General features: G+C 35.9%; 1 protein-coding gene across 1 annotated transcript in view; it reads left to right on the forward strand.

The window, feature by feature from the left end:
- Positions 1 to 20200, forward strand: part of SYNE1 (spectrin repeat containing nuclear envelope protein 1) — a 593153-nt gene that overhangs the window by 389907 nt on the left and 183046 nt on the right. The window contains exons 77-87 of the mRNA XM_036766002.1: positions 2516 to 2853; positions 3089 to 3233; positions 3965 to 4183; positions 5030 to 5292; positions 7563 to 7728; positions 9462 to 9617; positions 12899 to 13051; positions 14537 to 14719; positions 17591 to 17728; positions 18796 to 18981; positions 19130 to 19252. Coding sequence (XP_036621897.1) covers positions 2516 to 2853; positions 3089 to 3233; positions 3965 to 4183; positions 5030 to 5292; positions 7563 to 7728; positions 9462 to 9617; positions 12899 to 13051; positions 14537 to 14719; positions 17591 to 17728; positions 18796 to 18981; positions 19130 to 19252 — 2070 coding nt within the window. The remainder of the gene's footprint in view (positions 1 to 2515; positions 2854 to 3088; positions 3234 to 3964; positions 4184 to 5029; positions 5293 to 7562; positions 7729 to 9461; positions 9618 to 12898; positions 13052 to 14536; positions 14720 to 17590; positions 17729 to 18795; positions 18982 to 19129; positions 19253 to 20200) is intronic.

A 20200-nucleotide genomic window follows, 5' to 3' on the forward strand; every position in this document is an offset into this window, starting at 1 on the left:
TATACTGAGTTATACCCACTGTATTTGTTGAATGCAGGTAAGGGCTTGAGGGGTTTGTTTTCTGTATTAGGCTTTCGTTAGATATTTCTTTTCAGAAATTTTGTATGGATCATAAAAAATACCCTGATAAATGGTTTTGTTTTTCCTTGTGGTCATGACTTTATAGAGTGAAAACAAATCTTTTCTAATAAGATCTAAATCTTCTATAGCAAAATATGACTTCCAGATATCAATGAGATGCTTATGATGGGAGTAAGAAGGAATATCCTTCATCATTTCAACCATTTGTATTTAATATTTAGAAAAGGCCTTACTTCAAAGCCAAGATAGTATTGGCAATCAGAAGATGATATATATCACCAAATGATAATACAACTGACTTTCCCCCGAATCTTAGGCTGCAAGGTGGTAGAGTAGAGTGTTTGGCCTGGTGTCAGGAAGACCTGAGTTCGAATGTGGGCTCAGCCATTTACTAACTGGGGAACTTTGGGCAAGTTACTTAGCCTCAGTTTCATCATCTGTGAAATATACTCATAGCGTATACCTGAATGGGTTGTTGTAAAAATGAGATGTTATTGTAAAGCATTTTGCTATCCTTAAAGTACCATAAAGTACCAGTGGTTGTTTTTGTTATTGTTGTTATATTTTATAGCAGTAATGAGATGAAAAGTATTATGCAATGTTTATAAACTTAGCTCATAAATTTCCTTCCAAAAGAGCATTTCTTATTATGGCTAACACCTTGGTTTATAGATTGAGTTGGGAAAGTAACATTGGCATGCAAGGATCAGGTTAAATTGCCCCTATCATTCTGATTTCCTCAGCATAGATACTATAGTAGTCTATTATTAGTCTTAAGTTAGCCTGAGGTTCTGAAATGATCAATCAGTGAAGACACAAACAGGTGATACACCTGCTCAGAAAACAAAACAAAAAAAAATCTTTGAAGCTATGCCATTTGGTGCGTATATGTTTAGTATTGATATTACTTCATTGTCTATGAATCAAAATGTAGTTTCCCTGCTTATCTCTTTTAATTAGGTCTATTTTTGCTTTTACTTTGTCTGAGATCATGATTGCTACCCCTGATTTTTTTTTTTTTACTTAGCAGAAGCATGATAGATTCTGCTCTAACTGCTTATTTTAATTCTCTGTGTGCCTTTCTGTTTCAAGAGTGTTTTTTGTAAACAACATATTGTTGGATTCTGGTTTCTAATCCATTCTGCTATCCATTTCCATTATATGTGACTGTGAATTTATCACAGTCATATTCATGATTACTAACTATGCATTTCCCTTTATACTATTTTTTTCTCTTTATCCTTTTTGCTCTTTTTATCCTGACCTAATGGCTAGGGATTTGAATTTAAGACTTCCAGTCTTGACTCCAATCTATCCATTGAGCCACCTGTTACATTAGCACATATAAGCCCAGTTGACCTGTCCTTTTTTCTGCTTAAATAAATAAGATTTTTCCTAAAAATTCAGGGCACTTAATTCCAGGATACTGGCTACAATCAATTTTGGCAAGCCTTCAAAGTTTTCCACAGTTTTCTGGCTTATTGATTATTTTTCCTGAGAATATTTAGGCTCCTCATGTTGAGTCCTACTTGGAATGACACAGCCCTGCAATCAGAAACATACCAGTAGTTCAATTCAACTTGTTTTTCATTCAAAAATAAATTGTAAAGCCTTTTTTTCATTCTAGGTTAGCATTGGCTCAAGAGATCGAGGCATACTATACAAAGTCTGGAATCTATGCATTCCTAGAATAACTTGTCATATACCTACTTAGTTGTATATTACCACTTTGTGTATACTACTGCATTAGTACAGGACTCCTCTTTACTGGTTTGTCACTGCAATACAATTTCTCCATGATCCTTCAGACTAATGGCTAGTAAGGAAATGGTGGAATTTGATTAAATGATCCCTAAATCCTATGAGTGTTCAGCTTTTAATTCCTGTTGCATCAGTCAACCCTACCTCCTAATCTCATTTTATCCCCATTCTCTTGTTTCACTTCTTAAACCTTCTGTCTTTAAAACATTTAAAACATTTCTTTGGCAATTTCTCTCACACTTTGTAGCATTTGCACAGAGACTTGACTTTTATAGCCCCACTAAGCATTAAGAACTCTACCTTTCTTCAAGTTGGCCAACTAGTTAATCACATTGAATTGTACCGTCTCTTCTTCCCTCTCTAGCTCATCAGCTCTTCTCTGCTGTTTTTGGCATTGCTACCCTCTTAGGGACTGTTTCTGTACTATCAGAACTTTAAAAAAACATCCTGTTCAGGTTCAAGGCAGTTCTGGTTGCTTGAGGCTGTTGGAAGACTGACTTCTGGATTGTTGAATGATTATTATATTCTGAAGAAACATTTAGTTTGCACATTATTATATCACCTAATTATTTGTATATATTACATATATGTCTATATATGACTTATCCATCTTAATTCTGCTTTTATTCTTAAGTCATTGGATTTACTTTATCTACAATTATTGTTTTTATAGGCCACATTGACTAAGGTATATAAATTGTGTCAGAAGTATTATCAAGTATTTCAGACAGCTAAAGACTGGCTTGAGGATGCTCAAGAATTGTTACAGCTAGCAGGCAGTGGATTGGATGTGGAAGGCTCAGAGGAGAACCTAAGAAGCCACATGGAATTTTTCAGCACTGAAAATGAGTTCCAGAGTCACCTGGCAGAACTTCAAGTTTTGGTTTCTAAACTGGAACCATTCATCAAAACCACTGGAAAGGAAGAACTGCTGCAGAAAGTGACTTCCTTGGAAGAAAAGGGCAAGAAAGTTATTCAGGAATCCAAAGTCCAATTAGAACTATTGCAAAGGTATCTCTTTGAGGTTTTGTTTTTTGTTTGTTTACCTTTCAAAGTTGAATGAAGGGGCTTTTCACAGTGGAAATAGGAGCACACTAATTATATACATTAGTACCTACATTTACTCTAGGTTCTTTTGGCATCTTTAGATACAATTATAACCAGAGCTCTACATAGTAATTTGTGATTCCACATTATTTGTTCTCTGTCAATGCTTTATTAGTGTCATATCTTTTCCCCCCCCAAGATGTGCAACTCAATGGCAAGATTACCAGAAATCAAGAGAGGAGGTTATTGAGCTGATGAATGAGGCTGAAAAGAAATTATCTGAGTTTTCTGTATCCAAAGCTTCTTCCAGTTGTGGAGCGGAAGAAAAATTACTGGACCACAAGGTAAGGTTTCTTGTGTTGGCTTTATGCCGTTACAGTGGGGCTCTTCTAAGAGAGCCTACAGGAAAAGTTCACTTTAAACTTTATTTCATTTTCATCCCAGCCCCATAAATGTGAATAACATACATTGAATCATTTTTGAATTAATGACAAATAACTCTCATCAATCATTAGGATTCTCCATCTGAAATGCCTTTCCATGATTTACAAATAGAGGCACTTCTATGGTTTTCTAAGAAAGCATGTTGATATGGCTTACCTTTGCAAAGCTTGGCAGCCAGTGGGTGCTGAGCAGGTACTGATTACTGGTGATATTATAGAATGATTCTAATCAATCCAATAAATTAAAAGCACAATGCTGAGCTGTTTCACAGAAATTTCAATCGTATCTGAATCTGAATAAACCTCTCTACCCAGTCCTGCTCAATTATTTTTATGCAGTTAGTTAAAATATGGACACAGTAAGATATCCCAAATATTGAAAAACATAGTCACTTTTAATAGATAGCCCTGTTCTCCTTCACTTAAAAATGTTATCTTATTCTAAGATAATTTTTTTAAAAAAATCAAGGACTCTGTAACTTCAAGGCCTTTTTAAACCTAGGGAAAATCTTTCTTTGGAGAAGTATAACCCTTTCGGCACCTACCCCACTCAAAACATCCTAAGAATTAAAATTTGGTAACATTCATTGATGCATTAAAAAAACCTCCCCATCTTTCCTTTATTATTTCAGTCACTAGTATCTCTAGTAAGCTCCTTCCATGAGAGGATCATAGCCCTAGAAGAAAAGGCTTCTCAGTTAGAAAAAAATGGAAATGATGCCAGCAAGGCAACCATCAGCAGGTCAATGACTACAGTCTGGCAACGCTGGACACGCATTCGTGCTGTAGCTCAGGACCAGGAGAAGATTCTGGAAGATGCAGTGGATGAGTGGAAAAGCTTCAATAGCAAGGTAATTTTCCTTAGAACTTTAGGGATCATGAGGCTTACTTAGATCATCTAGACCAAACCCTTAGACCCAATGAGACTATACAGTTTACCTCAGAGTAAATAGCAGAGTAAAAATTTTTATCCTGATCTTCTGATTCTGAGTATCTTAGTAAATAGAAAGAATTTTCGTTGGTTGGGAAGTAACTTAAGGGAATTTGGATAGATGTCTTAAGTTAAAATTGTAAAAATGACTATTTTAACTTCTTGGACAAATGAAGCAAATATATGATAATACACTATTTTATTCAAAATGAGAGTCAGACTGACTTTAGAAAATACTAGGCAAAATCCCCTTTGCAAGACTTTCATATAGAATGTATAAGGTCAGCAGGCTCTTGTTTATCTGTCTTCTCCAACTGGTTCTAGAAAAGTATAAAGTATGCAGCTCAACTAAGTAAACATGGGACATAGCCCATTGCAATCTGAATAATTAAATCATTTGTCAAATTTCCTCCATCCCTAAAATCAATCAATGCTTCTAGATAAAAATTTAAAATCTCTCTATTCACCTTCTGCTAACAGTATTTCCAAGAATAATTTGATGGCTCCTGGCTATTTTGAGATTGGAGCATGGAACTTGAGATGACCAGAAGTTGCTCCTCCCTCATTCCAGTAATGGTGTGGTGTTTATAGCCTCCAGTCCTTGAGAGGTTACATACTCATTCTTAGACTGGCCCTAATATGTCAATGCCAAGCTTGATAGAATGGCAAGGCCTAGGGGGTAGAATTGCCTTTATTTGAATGTTTGCTCATATTTGATTTTCAGTAGTTTCTTTTGTGATTTATAAACTTTTATGTGCATCTTTAGGTTCAAAAAGCCACTGAAATGATAGATCAGCTACAAGATAATTTCCCTGGAAGCTCAGCAGAGAAAGCCTCAAAAACAGAGCTCTTGGCACTCCTTGAATATCATGACACATTTGTTCTTGAGGTGGAACAGCAGCAGGCAGCTCTGGGTGTACTGAAGCAGCAAGCTCTGAACATGTTGCATGATGGGGAAGTAGAGTCATCTACTGAAGAAGAACTACCTATCATTCAAGAAATCAGAGCAATGCAAGATAGATGTCTTAAGTAAGCATTCAGTCTTTCTGTTATATAAGAATGACATGACAATATATGAAAATAAAATGAGATTGCATTTTTAAAATCTCTGTATCACTGGTATCTAACATAGTGCCTTGCACGTTGTATGGATGGCTGAATGAATGAAAAAGCATTTGTGAAGAGTTTACTACGTGCAGAGCCCTAGAGGTATAAATAGAAAAGCAAGACAACCCCTGATCTCAAGGAGCTAACATTCTAATAGGGACTGTAGGACCACCCTTATAGAAGGCTGCAGATGCAAGGGCCTTATGATTATTAGTGTGCAGTAGCAAAACAGATGGTTAGTGTACCTTCTTTACTGTTACTTCCCTCAATAATACCAGATCTAATCCTAGTGTTGAACCATTTGATGATATCAAGGGTTTTCTGTAATTTACTGTTGCTGAGAAGATGAGGCATGCAGCTGCCAGGTTGCTTCTTGACAAGGATTGCCCTAATAGACAATGGCTTCAGGGGCTGGGTTGGAATCAGGATGTGCAGGAGTGTTGCTGTTTCCAGGACAATAACTGGTCCTTTGGTGACAGTTGGTCAGTGGTTGATATTGGTAATGACTGGTAGGGATGATGGGCCCTTTCTGCAAAAGGTTTGCTCTCCTTGAGGATGTCTTTGGGCTCAAGCTGGAAGTAGGGCTGCTGGTCTTGAGGGGCACTGCTATTCTGAAGCTTTGGGGCAGAGGATTCTGGGAGATAGGTGGTAGTAATAGTGCTTTGCCCTGCCTGGGGCAAGCCACCCTCTGACTCCCTCTCAGGATGTCTTGCTTCTTCAGCCAACCTGACTTACCTGCCTGTTGCAGGAGCTTAATAAGCTCTTTTGTTGTAAGAAATTATAAGAGCTTTAACTTAAGAAGGTGGCTCTGAAAGCTTTGAATAAGATGGAATAGAAAAGAGAACCCAGGAATGGAGATATGAACCCAGGCTGGAGATATGAAGACACTATTGCAAAATCCATAAAGAAAAGTAATGGTGGATTGAATTAGAATAATAGCAATATGAAGGGAGAAGAAAGGATTTACATTAGGTTTGATTAGAAATAGAATTGACAGTACCTTGTCAGAAGGGAGGAGGAGAGGAAGGAATAAAAGATGGCTAAGATTTCAAGCCTGAGTGACTGGGATAGTTACACTATTAACAAAAATAGGGAAGTCAGGAAGCAGAAGAGATAGAGGAATGGAGATGAGGAGTTCTATTTTATACCTGTTGAGTTTGAGAGGCTATCAGGACATCCAGCTTGGATATATCTAGTAGAGAATTAGGCATGCAATTTCTTACTTTCACTTGTATGAGCAGCCAGGACTTGACATACTATTTTCTGGAATCATTCAGTGATAATTGAAACCATAGGGTTTGTTACAGTTTAAAAATATTGATCCAAATAAAAACTAAGAAACTAAGTATAGCACCATCGTATTTTGTGTTTCATTTAAAAATTTTTGAATGTAGTTATTTGAAGTAAATAGAGCTATCCACTGGCTATAGATCCTAGAATTATATGTAATTATGGATAATATAAGAAGCTAGGTGGTGCAGTGCATAGAGTGCCGAACTTGGAGTCAGAAAGACCTGAGTTTGCATCCTGCCTCAGACATTTATTAGTCGTATGACCCTAGGTAAGTCATTTAATCTTCAACACCTTAGTTTTCTCATCTATAAAATAAAGATAAGAATAGTATTTGCTTCACAACTTTGTTCTCAAGTGAGAAAATATATGTAAAGATTTTTGAAAATCTTCAAGTGCCAAATAGTTATTATTATAAAGCTTTTTAATTATTATAAAGCTAAGCAAACATGCTTCATTAAAATATGACATATGTTAATGGTTTATATCTTACAAAGCAAAATGAAGTAGATCCCTGGTGAAGCCACAGAATAATTTAGTTGAAAAAATTGATTGTAAATAAGTGGCACAGAGATTTAGTCAGTTCTTAATTTTTCATAGTCCAATTGGAGTCTGTTACATACCTTCATTTTTTTTTTACATTCCCTGAACTAAACTGCACCAGGAAACAGGTAAACACAATGTGTGCTTGTCCAATAAAATGCATGCCATGTCATCTCTTTATAAATTTGTAGATTTGTTGTTACAGTTTTTCTTTTAGTTTATTTTTGGAGATATATTTGCTGGGTATGGGGATCCTAGACTTCAGAGGTTTGATTTCTTCTTTGGACTCTGTTTTAATCTATAAATTATTAATTTTCCCTCAAATTCACTTGAAGATTCTCCTTTTGATATTTCTATAGCATGCAAGAGAAAGTGAAAAAAAATGGAAAGTTGGTAAAGCAAGAACTAAAGGATCGTGAAGTAGTAGAGACCAAGATTCATTCAGTAAAGTCCTGGATTCAGGAAACAAAAGAATATTTGGTGAATCCTACAATGGAAATAGATGCTCAACTTGAGGAATTGAAGGTACAAAAAGTTGCTTTCTACCCCTTATGAATATTCAGGCATACCTTTTGCTATGCAATGCATTTGTAAAAATTGTGAGTTGAACCTTTTCACAAAAGTGTAGGGCCCATGGAGTATAGTAGTGCTTTTGGCTAAGTTGAATATTAAAGTTAAAGAGAGTTTTAAAGAGACTGAGGTTTTGGTCAGTCATTTTTCAGTCATATCCATCTCTCTGTGACCCCACTTGTAGTTTTCTTGGCAAAGATACTGGAGTGGTTGGCCATTTCCTTCTCCAATTCATTTTACAGATGAGGAAACTGAGGCAAAGAGGGTCAAGTGACTTGCCCAGGGTCACACAGCTAGTAAGTGTCTGAGGCCAGATTTGAATTCATGAAGCTGAGTCTTTCTGAGTCCAGGCCTGGCTCTCTATCCACTGTGCCACCTAGCTTCCCACATACTGAGAACTGGGGAATTAAATATTTTTGCCTCAATCTTAACATGAATGCAAAATGACCCTGAAAAATACAGCATTTTTAATAAAAAGAAACATATTTAATACATATTATCAGACTATTGACTTATGTGGGGAAATTCTTAGCTTAGAAATGTATATGCCGATCTAGTATAAGTTTAAACTACTGAATGTGGACCACAAATGGCATCATTGCTTAACAGCACACAAATTCAACAATAATCATCTCTATATAATAAAAATAGAATATTTAACAATAACCCTAAACATACAAACCATATAATATAAAATAGATTATAATTGACACCCATCCTAAGTTTAGTAGGGCTTACCTGAACATTAGAGCATATAGCTTTTCCTTTCAATGTCAACAGTATGGGTGTGAGGTACAACACAATCTGTTAATCCTCTCTATTTCTTCATGGGTATAGGAAGGGAAAAGGCCATGAGTAGAGCTCAAAAAGTTCTAATCTCATCCACAGCCAAAAAGGGAGATTAAGCTCTTATTCCTTCTAGTTCAGGCAGAAGACAAAGAAGTAGGAGCAAAGCCTTCAGGTTCTTGCCCCTCAGTAACAGGTAGAAGAGAATACCAGGAAACAAGGTCAAGCACTAAAACTAGAAACCCTGCCTCCTGTTTCTGGTCACCCTCCTTCACAGCCTTCCATTGGCTTCTCCTCTCTATCCATGAGAATGAGACAGTATTTATCCTTAATGTAAGAGTCATTAAGAAGAAGCCAGTTTGGAAGGGAGTGTAACACCTGTCAAGGGATCCTTTATGAAGGATCACTTCCCTTATGACACAGTTACCAAGATTATATTCTTGATAGGAAGTTCACTTCTCTATGACCCTCTAAAGAATATTCCTGTAGTGGCAGGAGCCAGGTGGGGAAAGAAGAATTATTTTATCATCCTCTCACCATTAAAACACAGAAGGCATCAACTGTCCTGTAGTATGTTACCAAGAATGGAAGGAACTTAGGACATAATTCCTGAGCATACAGGCATTAGTGATGAGAACATTACTAAGGAAAGTGAGGAGTCTTCTCTTGGTAGGAGTCCTCCTTGGTAGGAGGAACTGAGACAACCCCTAAGAATGTGTTTACTTTCGGTACTGTCCACAAGTGTGGGCACAACCTAGACTTTTACATAGTTCTACCCTATTTTTTGTATCTGACTACAAATTAAAGCATAATATGCAATTCTGCTCTATTTATTCATGATAAAGTTTCCTCTTTAAACTATTAGGCAATCAGAAATGATTTGATTTTGGTTTTGTTTGTAGGGTCTCCTGACTGAAGCCACCACTCGCCACCAGGCCATTGAGAAAATTACTGAAGAGCAGAAAAATAAATACCTGGGTCTCTATACCATATTGCCTTCTGAGCTCTCTCTTCAGTTAGCTGAAATAGCAATGGACATAGGGACCATACGTGATCAGGTAAAGGTACTCTACCTCTTCTTTTACGAAAAAAAACAAATTTAAAAATTAACACCATAGAAAGTTTCCTTATTTTCCAGAAAATACTCCTAGAAACTTTATCATAAGACAGATTATTGTAAAGCAGAATTTATTTTCCCATAGGGCTAGTGTTATTTTATAAATGTGTTCCTGACCAAAAATGTAATATCCAGTAACACATAGTTATGGTGTTTACCATTAAAGCAAAAAACAAAAAAAATATAAATCTCTATGATAATTTAAAATCATAAAGTAGAGAAGATAGTATAGGCCATGACCGTGAGGTAAGAGAGCAAAAATTATTACAAAAAAGTACAGAGAAGAAAAGAAATGCCAGGACAGCCTCTTACATACAGTCACAATTGGGGGTGTGATATGAATGATGATCTAGCAAAGGAGAATGAAAAGCAATCAGACAGGTAATTGGAGAACCAAGAGAGAACACTGTAATAAAAACTGAGAGGATAGTGTCTAGAAGGAAAAAGTGGTCAATAGTGTGAGATGTTTTAAAGAGATAAAGAAGGAAGAAGATGGAGAAAGTCATTGGATTGAGAAATTATGATGTCATTAGTAATTTTGGAGAGACCAATTTCATTTGAGTTATGAGTTCATGACTCAGACTGCAAGGGGTTGAAAAGTAAGAGGAAAAGTAGAAACACTAAGTGTAGACAAGTTTTTTTTCTAATGGTTTGACTCTAAAGAGAACATAAATGTAGGGCAATAGCATAAGGAAATGGTAGGGCCAAGTGAGAAATTTTCAAGGATGAGGGAGGGCTGGTAATGTTTGAAGACAGCAGAGAATAACCTATTAGGTAGGGAGAGATTAGAGAGAGAGGAGAAATGATAATATAGTAGTCTGCTGGAGGAGACTAAAATGGATTGGACTAAGGATATAATCTATGTGGTTATCCTTGGCTAGGAGAAAACCCACTTACTCATCAAAGATTGAGGTAAAGAAAGAGAGGGTGGGGGAGGTAATATCAGGATTTTCTTACATGTAGAATAGGAAAGAAGAGGAATATTACTGCAAATGAATGCCCTCTATTTTCAAAGCAAATTATAGGTCCTCTTCTGTGAGGGTAGGAGGAGGGAATGGTGTGAGAGGCTTAATGACTGAAGAGACAGCTTGCAAGATTTGATGGATCGAACTAAAGAGTAGTAAAAAGACTACCTTGTTCAGTGAAGGCCGACTAATATTAGATAACATATTTATGGTGGACAGTCATCGCAATTGACTGTTGCTCTGTGTGGCTGAGGTGGGTATAAGGAGTGGATCATGGGAGATGAAGACATTGAAGAAATAGGAAGTCATAACGTCTGGGGGTACATGAGCCTTGTGTGTCGAAGCCCTCTAATGTAATGGCAGAGGTCATAGTGCAGATGGAAATGGTATGCCAGGTATTGATCTCTTCAAGAAGTTAGCAAAAATGAACTGGGTATGGGTAGATAATTTTCAAAAGAATCTAGGTTGGATAATATATCTGGATAGCTGCTTAGTCATTTCAGTTGTGTCCAACTCTTCATGACCCAATTTGAGGAAACTGAGGCAAACAGGGTAAAATGACTTGCCCAGGGTCACACAGCAAGTAAGTGTCTGAGGCTGGATTTGACTTCAGGCCAGCCTATTCACTGGGCCACCTAGCTGGCCCATATCTGGATAGAGTGACACTCAAAGAAATTGCTGGGTGATTGAAACAGAGGGAGGAGCTTCAACTGGCAGTGAGTTTCAAAGAGAATGCTAATTCCCCTTTCAGGTGCAGTGTTTTTGAAGGCGTGTTAAGTTCAGAAAATAACTGAACAGCCTAGAATTTTCAGTTCAATTCAGCCAGGCACTGTGCTAAGCACTGAGGATAAAAATAAGAAAAAGAAAGACAGCCTCTGCCCTCAAGGAGATTACAATCTAAGGAGGGAAGACAACACAAAAAGGAAATGGAAATCAGCGGGGGGAAGGACACCGAGGGGTACCTGGCAAAGGGGCATCTTGTTCCATGGAGTTCAAACCGAGTAGAACTTAAGATAGAATGTGGGGACAATACGGAGAGTGTGAAAGGGAATTTAGATGGGAATGCAAATTTGGAAGCAGTTTTGAAGGGACTTAAGTGCCCGGCTATGCAGTTTTTATTTTGAACTAGGGGCAGCTGAGCCACTAAAGGATTTTTGAATGAGAGAGGATCATAATCAGACTATGGGTTAGGCAAGATATTTTGACAGTTGTGTCAGTGGTGGATTAGAAAGGAAGAGACCAGAGGCAGGGAATCCAACTAGGAGTCTATACAATAATCCGGATGAAAAGTGATAAGTACCCGAATCAGGAAGACAAAGGGATGTAGTTCAGTATTGTGGAGATGGAACTCAGAAGAGTTATCTATCAATTTTCTATGGAGCCAGTATGGGTAATGGCCAAGATAATTCTCAGCTTTGGGGTGACTGTAAACACAAAGAAGTTTGGAGAAGAGATGAATTAAGGAGTAGAGATGAAAAATTCAAAGATAAAGAATTCAGCTTTGGATACATTGAGTTTGAGACATTGCAGAACATTTGAGTCAATATGTAGCAGAGGCCACTGGAAATGAAGATTGTAGTTCAGGTGAGAGAACTGGAATGGAGAGATAGACTTGAAAACCATCTGCATACATATAATGATTAAACATTTTTCCATTTCACATCCTCTGTCCTCTTCAGTGCATTTAAAGCTTTAAGTTTAGGCATTCACTGTAAAAAAAAAACCAAAGCCATGCCACCAGTAAGAAACAGATACTGTTGTCATTCTTTCTTATCCTTTACAGCTATAAGCCTGTTGACATTTTGTTTGTGCTAGCACGGTGCTTTCTACTTCATTAGAAAGTTTTTTAAAAAAAGATCATTAACTGAACATTAATGTGAGAGTCACTAGAAAATTACTAAGAAATTCAGACAACAATCAGTCAAGCATTCATTAAGAGCTTATGTGCCAAGCACTATGTAGGCACTGACATATTAACACTATAATGACTATACATGTGTTCCCTTTTTCTATTCAGATAATAAAAGTACTATCCACAAATAAAAAGAAAAGCAAGGTGTTAGGCTTGGTTAACCATTATTAAATGAGTGGAGTTTGAAATCTGTTGCTGTGAAAAGCAAGATCTGGGACCTGAGCACACTAGTCCTGAGTTGTAATAACTACCACAATTAGAGAATAGCATTATTGCAGGTATTCCATAATTATTGGCTGGTGGCAATAATTATTGTGGTTGATTTTGCTGTCACTGATTTCTCAGATCCAAGCCAAAGAAAAAGAAGCCCAGAGGAGCAAAGCCATGAACCAGGAATTCAGCCAAAAAATTCAGAGGATAGCAAAAGAACTCACAACTATTTTGACCAAGCTGAAAGCAAAAACAAATGATTTAGCTCAAGCTAAAATTGACCAGAAGGTAAGTAACGAACAATCCCCAGAGTTGGTACTTTAAAAAACTGAGACTGAAAGAGTGAAAACAAAATTAGGGGAGGGTGATTATTGAATCGATAACTTAACACAATGTCCCAGCCCCTCGTTAACATACTATAGGAAAGAAATAAAAAATCATTCAGGAGATACATCATATTATTGGGAATTGTTATCCTTTGGCATAGTACAATTTGTAATTATGAAAGAATTATACTTAGAAAGGAAACTTTAAGTGAAATTAATTTATTTTACAGAAAAGAAGCTCTGGATACTTAGTACAAATTAAGAATTTCAATGAATTCCAATGTGGACTGTATCATATAAAGTAGCTTAATTTCACATCTCTATTTCTTTGTCTTGGAAATAAATATAAGTATTCAAGGGGACTAACTATTGTGAAGAACTAAATGAGTAATGATGTAGAAATTCTGGAAGCTCACATATCAATAGATTAAAAAATATAAAAAAATCACATAGATTATTTTTTTTGAAAAAATATAATGTATACTTCTTAAATATTGTATACAATAAATATATAGTACTAAAATGTTTCTCTAGGCTAATTAGATTCCTTCTAGGATGAAAATAAGTAGGTACTTTGCTTTGGGTAACAGGCATTTTGATCTTGGTTCCTCATTCATATGTAGTCCTAGCTACAGGGTGTTCCTAAAGTCTGGACATATAGGCAAAAACGCATATTTTCAAGAAATGAAATGAATGAAATTTTCAATAACATTTTGTTTAATTGGAATGTTAACAAATAACATCTTCAATATGATTTCCATCATTTGTGATGCAAAGGTTGATGCATTTTGCAAGATTCACATGAATAACTCCACATTGCCATCTACCTTAGCACATTTACTCCTTATGCATTCAATCCAGTGTGTTGCATCTGTGATTTTCACTGAGTATACCTTCTCCTTCAGCATACCCCAGAAAAAGAAGTCAAGGGGACTAAGGTCTGCTAATATTACATTTCTTGAAAATATGAATTTTCCTATGTGTCCATACTTTAGGGACACCCTGTATAATGCTTATCTCTCCCACTCCAGTGACATGGATTTGGTAGCTTCAACACTTAATGAAATTGGCAAAATGTTTTACTTCCAATATGAGCAAATAGTAAATTTCAACTTCTTGGTTTTAAAGGTGAACAGAATGTAGGTCAGGATTTGGGGAGTTAAGTTATTCACTGATTCATCTTGGGTGGAGCAAAAAGAAGGAAGGAAAGGAAAATGTTACCCACATCACTCAGGCTCATAGAAAATAAACATCAAGATGATCCCATATCCATTCTGCCTTTCTAGCCAGAGAAGTAGGAAATAACCATAGTCAGAGTAGCACTATTCCTAAAATGTATAAATTAGAAAAATACAATTTTAAAACCACAGTTTTTTTTGAATCAGTACAACTTGGAGGGGTGAATTTGGAGAAGTATAATGTTTTCTGACTTTGATATTTACTCTAGGTCCTTGGAGAGGAATTAGATGGTTGTAATATAAAGCTAATGGAACTAGATGCAGCTGTACAAGATTTCACTGAGCAGAACAGCCAACTGGCTAAGCAGCTGGCCAAGAGGATTGGGAAGCTGACTGAGCTTCACCAGCAGACCATTAGGCAGGCTGAATACAGGCTCTCCAAACTCAATCAGGTAGGCTTTCAATTGTACCAGTCAGTATCCCTTAGGCCCTTCAAGGTTTCTGTTTTTCATATATGTATATATATATATATATATGTATATATATATATATATATATATATATATATACATATATATATATATATATATACATATATATATATGTGTGTGTGTGTGTGTGTAGATTATGGTACAAATTATAATTATTTCATGTAAGACTTACTCTAGAAGGGTTCTTGAAAAATTGTATGAGTCAAATTATTTTAGGTCAACTTACATTTCATATGCACTGAGAGGCAGGTTATGTAAAAGCAACTACTTGATGAATACTTTTGTGCAGTGAATAAGCAGCCTAAGAAAATGCTGGAGATCTCTTGTTTACTGATCCCAAGATCACAGACATTGTCAAAGGTAGAATTTATATCTCACTTTGAGGTTTGCAAAGCACTTTACAAATAGTCCAGTTCCCTTCATTTTAAAGATGAGGAAACTGAGACTTACAGTGCAGTGCTTACAAGACTTACTCAGGGTCACACAGGTACTAAGGAACAGGTACTAAACTTCTCCTTACTCCAAAATTCAGTGTTTCTTCCATTGCATGTGGTGAATACCGATGCTAATGGAAGGAGCAGCATAGGTAATACTACAGAATGACCTATACATATATTTTCCAAGATCCTCTGCGTATTAGTTCATGCACTAAAGAGCATATTGTTAGATCATAAACTATTTTTTTCCAGAAAGTTTTGCCAAGACTACCTTCTTAATACCCTTCTATACCGATGAAATGTCAATTAAAATTTATTAAATGCCTATTATGTTCCAAGCACTGTTCTTAGCGCTAGGGATACAAAGGCAAAAGACAGTCTCTGCCTTCAAGGATCTTACAAGCTGAGGGAGGAGAAAAACATGCAAAAAGCTATGCATAAACAAGATATAGATAGGATAAATAGAAAATGATCAATAGAAGGAAGGTTGTTGTTGTTCATCCTTCATTCTTGAGAGGACCAATAATGTCATGACTGTGGACAGAAGTGATTTAAAAGATTTGTGTCTTTACATTTACCACTTACCATCTTAGAGAGAAAGTATTAGAATTAGAGGGACTGAGGAAGGCTTCTTGTAGAAGGTAAAATTTTAGCTGACACTTGCAGGAAGCCAAGGAAGTCAGGAGGCAGAGAAGAGGAAGGATTTCAGCCAGGGAAAATACCTGGAGTCAGGAGATGGATATCTTTTTTGAGGAACAGCGAGGAAAATGCCTAGAATCAAGATGGATTTCTTTTTTGAGGAACAGCAAGGAGAACAATATCATCGAACTGAAGAGTACATGGTGGGGAGGAAGGTGTAAGAAGACTGGAACAATGGGGACAGCAGGTTCGGTTATGAAGGATTTTATATCTGATCTTGGAAGTGATGGGGAAACACTGGAGCTTACTGAGTATAAGGGTGACATGATTGGACCTGCAATTTAGAAAAATCATTTTGGCAGTTGAGTGGAGGATGGACCTGAATAGGGAAAGACTTGAGGCAAGCAGATAAACCCTCAGGCTCTTGCTAAATAGTATGAGTGTAAAGAGATAAAGCCTGTACCAGAGTGGTGGGTAGCAGTAACAGAGGAGAGAAGGGGGCAGATTTGATAAGATTTTAGGCGCATGAGGAAGATTGAGGACTTGAGCTTAACACCTACATTGTGAGCTTAGGGTGCTAGGACGATAGTAGAGCCTGAGATAGTAATAAGGAAGTTCAAGTTTGAAAAGGGAGAGGATTTAAAGGGAAAGATAATGAATTGTGTTTTAGATATGTTGAGTTTAGGATGTCTGTCGGACATATAGTTTGTGATATCTAATAGGCAGTTGGAGATGTTAGACTGGACATTATCAGAGCAATTAAGACTAAAAAGGTATATTTGAGAATCATCAGCATAGAGATGATAATTGAATCCATGAGAGCTGATGACATATATCACCAAGTGAAATGATAAATAGGGAGAAGAGAAGAAGGCTGAGGGCAGAGATGATTTTGAGAAGTTATTAGTTTTATTTCTGTTTTTTTCTTGTTCAATAACTCTAATATGCCTGTACAAATAATATCACATCTTAAGTCATGTAGATTAGGATTGTTTGTTCCAGTTTTTATTATCATGATTTAAAATTATTCTGCTCAAAGTATTAAAAATTTGCATACAAAACCACAATAGGCTAAAAATAGATTTTGATGCATGGTGTAATACTTATTATGTATTTCCCTCTGTAATGGAAAAATGACTTACATATAGCAGGTACTTCATGTTTATTGAATAAATTAACATAGCATATTTACACCCATTAGTGATTAGAACTTTTTAGGAAGCAAGACTTTGTACATTTGTTTCTGAGTTCCTCAACATGTAAGCAATCAGGAAAATCAAGTCAACATAGGTGAACTGGTCTAGATCTATCTATAAACCCTAATAGTCCTTAATAACAAAGGGGGTTATATCAAATTGCATGAGGTAGGGTTGAAGGAAGGGAGTAGTAGCCCTAACCATCAGAGGAACTTTAATGTAACAAAAATATTTGAAAAATCACTAAAGACATGTATATTTTTCTTCCTGATAAAATTCATTTTTTTAAATCAACTTAATTATTTCCTACTCTGCTTCATTTAGTCATAAAGTAACTTATTTAACAACATTTATTAATCACTTGTTTTGTGAAACGTTAATTACTGAAGTAAATATTAAATTCATGTAAGGTACATCTATGTCCACAGAGAGATTATAGTCCATGACATCATTTTAAAATGAGAAATTATAGTAGCTTTACAATGACAATGTAGAAAACTTTGATTTCTTAATTCTTATAGTTTAACCAAAAAGTCTTGTTTCATGTTGCTTTTTTTCAGGCAGCTGCACATTTAGAAGAATATAATGAGATGTTGGAATTCATAATGAAGTGGGTAGAGAAAGCTAAGGTCCTGGTACATGGAAATATTGCTTGGACTTCTGCCAGCCAACTTAGAGAACAATTCATTTCATATCAGGTAACTTTGAGCATTAGTTTTCAAATGGTACCTGAGGATGTAAGTTGATATAAAGTCGCCTTTTTATGTCATATACTGTGGGGACTTGATGGGAAAGTATTTCCAGTTGATTGGTAAGGAAGAGGATACATAGAACCCAGAAGTTTGTTTTTATTTATTTTTCCTCTATGAAATTCTCGCTCATTCGATTTCTCCCATTTCCCTTCATGCTTTGGGAGTAATTTGAGAATCATGATTTTGACAGCCAATATAATATCTATCCCCTCCAGATTCTTGTTATCTACAAATTGACAAGTGTGATCTGTCTCTCTTTAACTAAGTCATTGATAAGAATGTTAAAAAGAATATGTCCAAAGACAGGATTGTGCAGCATGCAGCTAGAAACTTTTCTCCAATAAGGAGTGAACCATTAATCAATATTCTTTGGTTCTTGTCATTTAGTCAATTTTAAATCCACCCAACTGTGTTATCATTTAGCTTATTCCTCCCCATTTTATCCATAGGGATCTCATGAAAGAGTTTGTTAACTACATAGGAATCCAATACATTATATATCGTGTTTTTTACCTGTGTTGTAGAAGAGGCACTGAGGTATAGTGGAGAGAGATCTAGCTGCAAAACTAATAAGACTTGGGTTCAAGTTCTGCCCCTGACATATATTGGCTGTGGTATCCTTGGACAAATCATTTAACTTCTTGGTGATTGAGGCAAATTCCTAAGGCTCTAAATTGCAGAATACATTGGTAGAGGAAGTTAGCTCAACCGGAATTCCCTCTGAAATCACAGGTCCATTCTTTATCCTTTTTCCTGTGTCATATCCAGTAGTTATCAGGGTGTTGAAAAGGAGGAGGAAATTACTAGATATGATTTAATTTTAATGAAAAGTTCCAGCTTTTACTGATCCTTTTTTTAATGTTCAAAATTCATTCACTTAATTAAAAAAAATCATTTAGGGACTTGACTCTCTGTTTAATGCATCTGTAACTTCTCTATCTATTTTTTTTTAGCTGGTAGCTAGACAGTTTGAAAGATTGAATTTAATATCACAGACTTTTTTTTCATTCCAGACCATGCTAGAGGAGTCTGGAGAAATTCACACTGATTTGGAGGCTATGAAAGAAAAGATAGAATATCTGAGCAGCGTTTATTGTACAGAAGGCATGTCTCAGCAAGTGTCAGAATTGGGAAGGGAAACAGAGGGGTTACGGCAACTTATCAGATCACGTTTGCAGAGTCTCCAAGATGCTGCTAAGGTAAATTAAGTTGTGATGCCACAGTCAATCCAATATTCAACTCTGACATGATGTCTCTTTCTTGTTTGTCCAACATTTATGAAACTTTATTCTTCGACTCACTCATAATTTATATCATACTGTGGTTACTCTACTTTTGGTTTTCTAGGACATGAAAAAATTTGAAGCTGAGCTAAAAATCCTACAAGGTGCTCTGGAACAAGCTCAAAAAACTCTTACTTCTCCAGAGTTAGGACGCCTAAGTCTGAAAGAACAGCTTTCTCATCGACAGGTAACAAAATAAAAAATAAAAATAGAGATGCGATTGAATTCATAGAGACTGTTCAGGAATGTAGCCTTTGCAAAGAATGATGATTGGCTTGAATTATAGTCCTAGTTGTACGTAAATTATTTTGAAAACTTTTTATCTTGAGAATAAAATCTTATGAGCCACCCACCTATTCCATGAAGTTTTTTTTTAATTTGTTTTGTTTTGTTTTTTAAAAATGAGATAGAATGTTAATTTTCTTCAGGGATTTTTTACTTTATAATGATTTTTTAAATGTTTTCTTTTTATTTGGTTTGCTGACATGAGTCTGATACATATATGTGAAGTTTTGTTAGTTTGTTTTTAGGTCTACTATTATATAGATTGTTGTATCTAGGGCCTGGGACTTGGGTTGATAATCTAAAAAAGGCCTTAGCTACTAAAGAGGGATTAGATCTTTGAAGTCAAAATTCATCTAAAGGAAATACCTAGAATTTGGGAGCCCTAAAATAGGGTTTTCAAGTAATTTCTTACCACAGCCAAATATACCAGCCTGACTGGCAATTTTTTTTGTATGTAGAAGAAACACACACCTAGAAATAAGATATCAGTAGAGGTAGAATTTTTAAAAAATCATAGTGGTTCCTTACAGAATCCAAGCAATTCATATAAAGAATTCATTAAACCCTTTGGGATTTATTGACTTATATTTGATCCATATTAGTGCTATTTAATGATCATCCTGGGTATTACTGGACAGTTTAGATTAATTTAAAGTTAAAAATTAGAGTAACCAAACTGGATAACTGAATTATCTGGAGTTAAAAAATAAAAAGAATATAGGTATGGATTGAACATAGCTCAGAAAGCTAAATTTATTCCTTTTTTTCTATTACCAGTGAAATTCCATTTAATTTTAGAAAATATGACCTACCTGAACAAGTAATGAGACTGTGGTGTGATTTCCTTCAC

Source organism: Trichosurus vulpecula, chromosome 7 (assembly GCF_011100635.1).
Source record: "Trichosurus vulpecula isolate mTriVul1 chromosome 7, mTriVul1.pri, whole genome shotgun sequence".
Lineage (NCBI taxonomy): Eukaryota > Metazoa > Chordata > Mammalia > Diprotodontia > Phalangeridae > Trichosurus > Trichosurus vulpecula.